The sequence below is a fragment of the Sarcophilus harrisii genome, chromosome 2 (assembly GCF_902635505.1).
Source record: "Sarcophilus harrisii chromosome 2, mSarHar1.11, whole genome shotgun sequence".
NCBI classification, from domain to species: domain Eukaryota; kingdom Metazoa; phylum Chordata; class Mammalia; order Dasyuromorphia; family Dasyuridae; genus Sarcophilus; species Sarcophilus harrisii.
Genome location: NC_045427.1, coordinates 129,274,310 through 129,285,246, shown reverse-complemented (window position 1 = coordinate 129,285,246; position 10,937 = coordinate 129,274,310). Strand labels below are relative to the sequence as shown.

Genomic DNA, 10,937 nt, shown 5'->3' with positions numbered 1-10,937 from the left:
TTTATCCCTGACTATTCTCATGGTGATTACTCAGCTGAAACGAAGGCTGGTCCAGAGACTTTCAGAAAACCAACCCGAACACTACAATGACTGAATAAAAAAATAATAATTCTCAGATGCCTCCAGGGAAGTAGTCTTCCAAAATCTTCCGGATTTTATAATATCACAATTTCTTCACATTTCTGATTATTATATATAGTATCTGTTCAAAATAAAAGGACCTTACAGTAGCACTGTATTTGTAACTTTTAATTACAATCTCAGAAACAGGTACAAAAAGGAAAAAGTTGATAATTGTAGCCACTGAAGAATCTGTCTTAATTAAAGAATGAAATTCATTGCATTTGATATTTTGGGTTACTCTACAACCAAGTTGGAGGTGTTTGGGGCTTTTCCCCAGAGCACTGAAATTGAGAAGGTGTAAAAATTTAACTTCCTTCAATAGCCTAGAAACAATTGACTTTAGCACCCAGCTAACAAGGCTAATTAGTTAAAACAGGAAACTATTAGTTGGAGTGATTGTTAATAATATCCATCTGTGAGTCAGTAGAGTAACTAATTAATTCACTCTCCAGCTGCTAGGAATTTATCTTAATTACTTAAATCATTAGCACAACACGAATTACAAAGTGGTTTGAGGGCCCTATTCTTCAGGTTTGCCCAAGGTATAAAAGCTTGTACCTAGTCAAAGTTAAGGCTTTACAGAATAGATAGTTTAGAAACACAGCTTTATTTTGGCTCTCCTCTAATTTATCTGCCTCTTTGACCAGTTCTTATTGTCATCCTTAAATGCAGACATTATTATGCATTGTTTCTTTCTATACAGTCTCCAACCTCTATGCAAATAACTTCAAAGTCTTTCTCTTCTCTTAACTTTGTAACCACTTTGCCAATTACCTGGAAGCTATTTATCTCTGAAGATTTCTTAAGTATTTCAAATTCAACATTCTCCAATCCACCCTTATCATTCTTCTCCCAAAACTGTTTCTTCTGACTTTTCAGTGCCACTACTATTCATCTAGATTCGTATGTTCAAACTTTTTGTTTGAGTTTACATTTTAGTCCTTGACACTAATCTCTCACCTCTAGTTACCAAGTCCTATTGATTTGGGTCTGTTGGTATTGGAGAGGTGTGAGAATTGAGGTGGGGAATCCCCTCTGGTCTGCTGCACAGGTCCAACTTGAAAGAATTCACAAAACTGAAAAGTCTGAATGGAAGAAAAGGAAAGTTTATTGTTCACTAAGAGGGAACTCTCTTAGTGGGCAAATTCCTAATGAAGAATTTTGCAGAGTGTCTTAACAGATCTCTGTTTTGTGGGTAAGTCTTGGCCTGGGGGCTGACTATCAGACAAAGATCTCCAATTGAATAAAATCATTTTGAAGACTTTTTCTCACAGTCTGGGAATTTCCTGAAGAGGATCCGGGCCACCCCCCAAAAATCAATGGAGGGTGATTTGACCAAGACCTCCAATTGAATGAAGCCACTTAATTTGTCTGGGAAGATATGCTTTCTTAGAGGAGGACCTGAGACTCCTAATCTCCTTTCTTTTACAGATTAAAGGGGACACAGTTTCAGAGTTCGCCCCCATCATTATCAATTCTACCTCTGTAACATTTATTTTTTTTTGTAAAGATTGGGTTTCCCCTTCTTGTCTAGGCTGGAAGTGGAACAACCACTCCTGGGCCTGATTCCATTATTGATTGGCACAGCACAGGATTTTTAAAAAATCTTTTCTGACCAGGATTTCAGGGCCATTTCTTAGGCATTTTCCCTTTCCACACACACCTCTCCCCCAGTTTCCCCGCTGCCACCATTTTATTAAAAGCTCTCACTAATACCCACCTCCTACAATGCCAGTATGATGTAATATAGCTTGTAGGGGAGAGAACAATGATTTTGAAGTCCTCTGACCTAGGAGTGCTCTTGTTCTAATAATCCTGTCTGTCAATAATTGCAAAGGAATATAATGATATTTCTTCACTTGAATTTTAGGGAAGATGTATTAGTAATCCTAAGGCCTCTGACCTAAGAGTGCGATTGTTCTAACAATCTGTCCATCAATAATTGTAAAAGTCCTCTGGCCTAGGAATGTAATAACATTGCTTCCCTTAGATTTTTAGGGAAGTTATATTAATGATCCTGAAGCCCTCTGACCTAAGAGGGCTCTTGTTCTAACAATTAGTATATCGATGATTTCAAAGTCTTCTGGCCTTAAAATAGTCCTACAAGCATTACTGACTATCAGAGCGATAACTTGGTCAGTGATAATCAAGTTCCTGAGACAATAGTGAATAGACCATCCCTCAAACCTACTTGTAAGCCATAAAATTAGCAAGTAAGTAATTTTACTCTAATTCAACTCTGTCCTATAAATCTATCTTCTTTCTCTTGCTTCCTAGTCTATTCTGGAGTTTATCCCACTTCAATTGGTGTTACGATTACAATAAAACTTTGTTCCTTGACTTGGAATGAGTTCAAGCCTGCAGATTCTTTTGAGACAACTCACAGCACTGGTCTGTGACCCCAAGTTTCTGGAGTCCCCTTCCCAACCTCAACAAGTAGACATCTAACATGTTTCTGCCTCCATTCTCCCTCCTTTCCAATTTATTTTTTAGAGGATCACAACTGAAAAGAACTTTAGACATCATCAAGTTCTGTGGTTCTCAAACTTTATTTCTCACTATCTTTATACTATTAAAAATCATTGAGGATCTGCCCAAGAGTTTTTGTTTAGGTGAGTTATATTTATAGATATTTACCATTTTAGAAATAAAAATGAATTTTGAATTTGTAGACCCTTTGAAAGGGTTTCTGAGACCCCCAGAAGTCCCTGGACCATACTTAGAAAATCATGGATCTAGTCTAACACCCTCATTTTTAAAATGAGAAAACTGAGGTCCAGAAATTTTGAAAGGTCTCAGAGCAAGTAACAAAAACATTGTTTGAATCTGGTTCTCTGACTAAAATTCAGCACCCTACCATAAAGCCTCTCATAACACCATCAAAATATTTTTTTCCTTACTCATAAATCTGTTCCTATCACTTCTCTGCTTAAAAAATCTTCACTGGCTTCTCATTTTCTATCAAGTAAAGTTCAAACACATTGGCCGAGCCTTCAGATGCCTCTGGAATAGGATGCCATTCTATGTTCCAGGTTCCTCACACTTCCCACACTCTTCCAAGTGAGCTGCCTTCCAGACAGGCTCTGCTTCCCACACATACACAGTGACTCCTGCTTCTCAGAAACTGTTCAGCCTTCCCTGTCCCTGAACTTTCTCCCCTCCTCTCTTGCTGAATCTCTTGCCAAAGCCCAGCTAAGGCTAACACTTCGAGGAAGCTTTCCCTAATTTCTGCCCCTTGATAATGACCTTCCTCTAAGACCCCACCATAGCCCTGTGCTTGTGCCTTTCCTATAATATTTCCATCATGCATAACCCCATTGCTTTCCTTTTCTGTTATATAGTTGTCATTCCTTTGTTTCAGTCCTGTGGGATTCTTTGTGTCCCCACTTGGGGTTTTCTTTGCAAAGATACTGGAGTAGTTTGTCATTTTCATTTCCAACTTATTTTACAGATGGGGAAATCGAGACAAACAGGGGTAAGTGACTTGTCTAGGGTCACACAGCTACTCAGTGTCTCAAGCTGAATCTGCACTCAAAAAAATTGGCCCTTCTGGCTCTGGGCTAGCATTCTATGGTTGACCACCTAGCTGCCTTCCTATAATATAAGGTATTATTAATCTCTAGATCTGCACCTGAACTTTCCCTAAGGGAAACTCTGTCAACAGAATATAAGCCCCTTGAGGGCAGGAGCTATTCTTAGTTTTGTCTTTTTATTTACAGGAAGTGAGGTGGTACAGTGGTTAGAATGCCAGACCTGGAGTCAGGAAAACCTGAATTCAAATTCAGTTTCAGATACTTCTGATACTTACTTGTGACATTCATTTCCTAAGTTTCCTCCATTATAAAATGAGCTGGAGAAGGAAATGGCAAATTACTCAATATCTTTGCCAAGACAATCTCAAATAGGGTGACAGAGTCATGCACTATGGTAAGTGCTTTACAATTATTATCTCATTTCATTCTCACAATGTTGGGGGAGGGCATTGTTATCCCATTTTAGAGATAAGGAAATTGGGGCAAACAAAGATTAAATGATTTGGCCCAGAGTCACAAAGCCTGAACTCTATCTACTGTGCCATCTATCCAAATACACTTTTCACTGTTAAATTTTTCTGACCATTCAGCAATATTAATAGTTGACAATTATATGAGTCTTTTAAGTTTGAAAGAACTTTAAGCATATTACCTTATTATAACCTTATCACAATTCTGTGAGATATATATTATTATTCCCATTTTAAAAATGAGGAAACTGAGGTTGAGAAAGTTAAGTTACCAGAATGGAGGGAGGGGAACACATAGCTAATAAATATTGTCAGAGGCTTAGGTCTTCCTGAGTTCAACTTTGGCACTCTTCTTTATTTCTTCATGACAGTCAGGTCCATGATAAATGAGCATTTGCAAAATGCCATCATTAACATAGGAAATTCTACAACTACAGCAAAAAGGCTGCCCGTGATGGCCATAAATTGGGAAGGGCATAGTTTGCCAGCATAGCTGATGTCCCATTTGTTTCTGGCAGTTCTTTTTATTTGTGTGATATACTAGTACTACTCTGCTCAGAGAATGGCCATTTCTTCTTTAATAAGATAAATTTTAATTTAAAATATAAATAGAAAATAATTTATTATATATAATTTATATTATACATATGTAATTTATATTATATATCATATGTATTATATGATATAAAACATTTTATATTATGTTATATATGTCATAATATATAAAATGTAATTTATAGATACATGTAACTATACATTTGAATTTAAAATGTAAAAATGAATTTTAAAATATTTGAGAGAAAAAACCCTGAATCATTTTTCATTTTTATTAATTATATATTTCCTAATTTATCATGGGCCTGATTTAGTATAGTGTATTCGAAAGTACCAGATTGGACTCATGAAACCCAAGGTTTTAATCCAGCCTTTGATATTCACTAGATCTGTGACCCTGAGTAATTAGGTCTCAATTCCCTTCCCAGTAAAATGAGAATAATAGTACCTGTATCATAGGATTATTATCAGGCATTAAAGAAACATTTTTAAAAGCCTTTTTGCTTAAATTAAAAAGCAAAGGGGGGAAAAGTCCTTAAAATTGGCCAAACCAGAGTCAGAATAAAATTACACAAGCTACAGTTATTTTTTGTTATTGTAGTACTCCAGGGCACTGAATGACTATCATCCATTAACAGCTTTCTTTGATTCATAATATGGAGGTGATACTTGTTTAAAAAAATTTTTTTCTTGATGCCTTTTGTTTTCATCCCATAGTGACTTCCTGTTATGCTCAACATCTTGTACCCTTCCTCTCCCCCACCATTGACCCTAGGGTCTTGCAGCTACAAGTGACAACTTTCCTCTGGTCTATCAAGCTGGAAATAATAACTCACGTTTGTTTAGCTTTGTCTTCATTATGAACAAGTCCCTATAAAGCAGCAGGACCAGAGTTATAAGCCTCCTCTACAGAGAAGAAAACTTGAAAGGACAAGAGCCTCTCTTCTTTATTCCAAACCCTCCCATAACCACAGCTCACCAAAACAAGTGAATAAGTTGACCTCAGTTAATCAGGAATGGCGGGGCCCTAGAACCAGGAATTCTGAGAGCTGTGAAGTTAACAGCTTTATGTGTGCACGGGGGAGAGAGTCCAAGGCAGACCAACTCCCAGGACACAGGAGAATGAGGCACTGGGCCCCACTGAGAGTGTCAGGAATACTTTATTATTTCCTACACTGGGGCTTGGGACAGGAGGGAAGGGAGGGTCAGGGAGAGGTTGCTCAGCAGTCTCAAGGTCGAACCGAGTTCATGGTTATCCCACTAACAGAGTATCTTAGACCCCAATTCTCTCTTTCTCCCCCCAATACAAGTGAAATACAACCTTTATCCTTTACAAATTTTCTTACTTCCAGATGAAAACTAAGACAGATTGTGTAATGGTTCCCCTTTAAAAAGAAACTGGGAATTTTGCCAGTGCAGAAGGGAAAAGACTCTGAGTATGGTAATGAACCCTTCTTATTCCTTTCTTATAGTGGGATGGCTTTTTAGAGATAAGTCTCAGGTGGGAGTTTTGGAAACTCGCAAGTAGAAAACTTTCAAAGAAAAATGGTGGGAAAATATAAAGGAAGAATCAAATTGGGATTACCGTTAACTTGGCTTCATCAGAACAGAAGGAAATGGATTACTTCCAATTTTTATTGATCATCCATTAAATATTATTACTCAGATGCTCATGTCTCTTGCATCATCCTTTTCTCATCAACCACAATCTAAACCAGGCTTTTATTAGTTCATTCTTGGATTATTCTAAGAGCCTCTTAACTAGGCCCTCCCTTCCATCCCACACAGAATACTTATCTTCTTGAAACAGCACTTTTTTCCTCAAAAAATTTTAACTCCATAACTTGCTAACAAGATCAAATCCAGACTTCTCTTGTCCTTGAAGGCAGTGCAGAGTATGGTGCAGCCTACTTTTCCAGCTCCACTTACTCTTCAGTTGTTGTTCAGTTATGTCTATTTGGGATTTTCTTGGCAAAGATGGAGAAGTTTGTTATTTCTTTCTCCAGCTCACTAGACAAGTAAGGAAACTGAGGCAGACTAGGTTAAGTGACTTGCCTTGGATCTTACAGCTAGTAAGTATCTGAGACCGGATTTAGACTCTGGTTTTCCTGACTCCAGGCCCTGGCTCTATCTTTGTGTATATGTTGTTTGGCCCTACTGAATCAGCCCTTCTTTCAGGGACTAGTTCCAATGCCTTCATGAAGTCTTTATTGATATCCACAGCAAGGAGGCCCTTCCATAGTGACTACCAGTTATTTGAGATTTAGAGTGTTGTTTATTTTTTATTGTGCAATTCTCCCAGCTAGATGATAAATTTCTAAAAGTCAGGGACTGGACTGTAGTAGATGTTTTTAAGTCAGTGCCTGAGTGCATCAAGAGTAAATTTGTAATAATGACAATGATGTGGAACATGAGGAATGTTATACGAATTTTGTCTTGAAGCAGTCTTTTTTAAAAATTTAACATTTTTTAATGCTATGCAAGGTACTTTACATTTATTATATCATTTTATCTTCACAAAACATATATGAAGTAGATGTTATTATTTCTATTTGACAAATGAAGAAACTGAGATTGAAAGCTCATGATATGGCCAGGGGCTGTCTCACAACTAAGTGTCTGAGTTAGGTTTTATACTCCTTCTCTACTCCAATCTCTACCCTAGTTCTGATCCACAATTCTTCATATCTGCATTATTACAATAGTCTCCTCATTGGACATTTTGCCAACTTTCTGTTTTGATCCATGTGGAAATAACTCAAGCTATGGGATTTGCCTGCAGTTAATCCTTTGCTTAAAAGACCTTCAATGTCTCTGCTTTTCTTATAGAGAAAAATTCAAGCTATTTAGTCCAAAATTGAAGCAATCTTGAAGACTGCTCCATGCCATTCTGTTCCCCATCTTCAGAATGTAACCAGGTCCAGTACAGGGTCTGGAAGCCAACAAAGACATGTTACAAAGGTAGCAATTCTATATCATTATAGAGAAGTCAAGAAGAGTTAAGGAGCAATCAGTGTTCCTGGATCTGATGAAGGATGCAGTATTTCAATTTTTATATTATTTTATGTATGGAGTCTTGCTAAGTTTAGAGACCTTGCCTTTACAATAAATGTAAAAAAATAGAATGTGTAACTTCAAGCATTCATGTGAATAAGACAAAATACAGAATTTTTAAAAATCAATCAATTTAATCACATTTCTTGATTAGGTAAAAGACACTAAGGCAGATAGCCACATTTACAAACACACATTCACTAAACATAGGTGAATGGAGTAGGGAGGGATGGCCAGCAAGCCATATGCAATTTTTATTTCTTTCCAGAATTATAATTAATCATTTTTGCATGGGGCAAAGTATGCCCTCTTTTGAGTATGGTAGGGAGAGGAAAGCTTACCTCAATGGACTAACTGATAGGTTTCTATTTTGAATTCATTATTTCTGCCAATGAAGTTACTTAGTTCTATTGCTGTAAGTCCTCTACATTCTGTATCCTGTTGAATGCCCTTTTTGCCCTACCCTAGTTCTATGTCTATCTCTTTCAGTTTCATAGTACTGGGCCCCATGCAAAAGAGTGTCCAACAGTGGCTACTTCCAGCTATTGTAAACCAAAGCCGAGCTGAAGACATGATCCTAAGGAGCATCACTCTGGTAGCCTAAGTCCTAGGGTTTTGTTAAGGATGGGCAAAGTCAGTCAGCCATAAGTTAATATCAGCAACCCAGAGGGGGAGAATGGGGAAATGAAGGTTTTGTTGAAAAGTACAAAGACCTCTGTGAGTTCGTATCAAGTGCTTAGCTTTCAGACTGGAGAAGAATTTGTGAAAAAAAGGACTGGGGTCTGGGACCTGCTGGTAAACATTTAGCAGCAGGGCAGGGTGTGGGGCAGGGAGAGGAGTACACACTCACACTTTTAAGTTTAGTCTGCATTGTTAACACTTTCTTAGTCTGGACAGCCAACAAAACAATGACCAAGCCCTGATTGGAGCTAAGTACAATTTATGAGGCATAAATGCTCCCAATCTCCCTGACTAGAGCCGGCCCTGGCATCTCCCGGGACGTATGTGTGGAATAGGTAGGGCGAGGGCAAGCAGTCTCCAAGATGTCAAGAAAAGGTGAACGTTTGCAGAAGATGCCCAAAGAGCTTCACCAGCCCATCCCAGAAGGTCTGTCGGGCACCTTACAAGGCACAGACAGTTGGTTGTGGCCCTATATGCTCGAAAACTCAAGGCCTTCTTCATGAGGGTCTTTCAACTCTCCTGCCCAGGCCCAAAGTGTAACCAGTGGGCCCACAACTTCAACTGCCACCACTGCAGGGGCCAGTGAGCTCTCTGGCCAGACAGCACTCTTGGCTCAGGAAGCCATCATTACACCAAGGGTCAGAAAGGCCCCTGAGGGAGAAATCCCTCAGCTGAGTCCGTCCAAGCAGCCCTAGGGGTTCAGATCTGTGACTGCTCCACACCATTCTGCTCCCCATCTTCAGAATGTAACCAGGTCCAATCCAGGGTCTGAAAGCCAACAAAGATGTTACAAAGGTAGCAACCAAAAACCATGTTTTTTTCTATAGAGGAAAATAGTTTAATTTCAGCAGTTAAAGTAACTTATCTTATTATTATATTCTGGCTACTTTAAGGTATGTTTTGGAAGTCAAGTCTCCAAATTAAAAATCTTACCTACCTAAATTCTTCATTTTAAATTAGGTTAAATTGTTGTTCATTGATTTTAGTCATGACTGACTCCTTGTGAGCCCATTTGGGGTTTTCTTGGCAAAGAGACTGGAGTGGTTTGCCATTTCTTTCTCCAGTTCATTTGCTTCTGCAAATAGAAGCAGTTGCCCAGGGTCACTCAGCTAAGTGAGTATCTGAGGCTAGATTTGAACTCAGGAAAAAAACTCTTCCAGATTCCAGGGCTTGGCACTCCATCTACTGTGTCACCTACCTGGCCCCTGTATTAGGTAAGAGGTCTCCAAGAATCCTAAGATTTGATCTTGATGAAAACTGGAGGGCCAGTTTTAGAGTTATTGTTTTTAGTACAAAGCCTTATTCCTGCTTACTGGAGAAAGGAAGTGCTATTTAGAATACCTTCGGAGCTGTATGAAGCTTTGGAAATAGTAAAAAAGGAAGTATAAAAATGCTGACAAAATGTTTGAATGGCAGATCTGGAATCAGACAATTAGTTCCAGTCCTATCTCTTCCACAAAGTCACCTAGTCTTGTGGGCCTTCGTTTCCTTGCCTGTAAAAAAAACTCTAAATCTACAATTCTATAACTCCACATGTCCTGCACATGTGCTTCCCACTTTAAATCACATTTGTTATTCAGCAAAATGGTGACAAGTCAGTACGTTCTATGGTCTCCCTAGTATCTGTTCCTCCCATGTGCAGTATCTGACTTAGAGAACAGGTATGTCAATGTTTTTGTGACAAATGGGCTAATTCTAGAGTTGAGTACAGTGTAGATACTGATTCCTGTCCCCTTTCCTTCACAGCTGCCAAACTCTGGAAAAATTGTTTTTAGAAGGCACAAAAGACACTGGTATGGTGCTCTTTGTCTGAGAACATTATTCTTTAACGCATTATTATTATTAATGCTAATAATAATAGTAGTGGTATGAATATGATGAATATAGAGAAGCTAGGAAGCTGGTGGTACAGTGGATAGAGTATCTGCCTTGGAGTAACAAAGACCTAAGTTCCTGGCACATAGTGAACTCAATATAAATATTAGGTATAATTATTATTACTTTGGAAAGTTGCATATAAACTGAGGCAAAGTAAAGTAAGAAAAGTCAAGCAAACAATATCTACAATTATGACATATAAACAGAAAGATAACTATCACAAATCATAAAAAATGATTACAAAAAATAATGTATAATATTTTTAAAATAAATTTTTTTTGTTTTATACAGAATCTTCTCTTATGTACTTCTGTATATATGAAAAAATTATTTTTCTTTTCTAATTTTGTATTTGTTTACAATGATTAAAATTTTTTTAAAAAATGAAATGAATTACAAAATTAGAAAGAATAAGCTAGGACCTAAAGAAAAGAGACAAAGACTTCTCTGAGTCCTTTGTAGAAATGGGAAAGGGATGAGACTCTATAAATAATTTTCAGATTTTTTTTTCATGTATTGGTTCATTTTTTGATTCTTCCTCCCTTTTTTCTCTTTTTCTTTCAACTTAAATTTGGGAGTTCCGAGTTCCAGTATGGCTTTAAAAAAAATTCTTATATGGGAGGGCTGTCTGGGAGGGAGAAGA

The 10,937-nt window shown here is 37.8% G+C and overlaps 1 protein-coding gene across 2 annotated transcripts in view; it reads right to left on the bottom strand.

Annotated features, from left to right (window-relative positions):
• Positions 1 to 7,846: 7,846 nt before the first annotated feature.
• Positions 7,847 to 10,937, bottom strand: part of IKBKB (inhibitor of nuclear factor kappa B kinase subunit beta) — a 71,253-nt gene continuing 68,162 nt past the window's right edge. For both annotated transcript variants that reach the window (XM_003758032.4, XM_023494747.2), the window contains exon 22: positions 7,847 to 9,184. In XM_003758032.4, the coding sequence (XP_003758080.1) occupies positions 9,116 to 9,184 (69 nt within the window). In that variant the 3' untranslated portion in view covers positions 7,847 to 9,115. The remainder of the gene's footprint in view (positions 9,185 to 10,937) is intronic.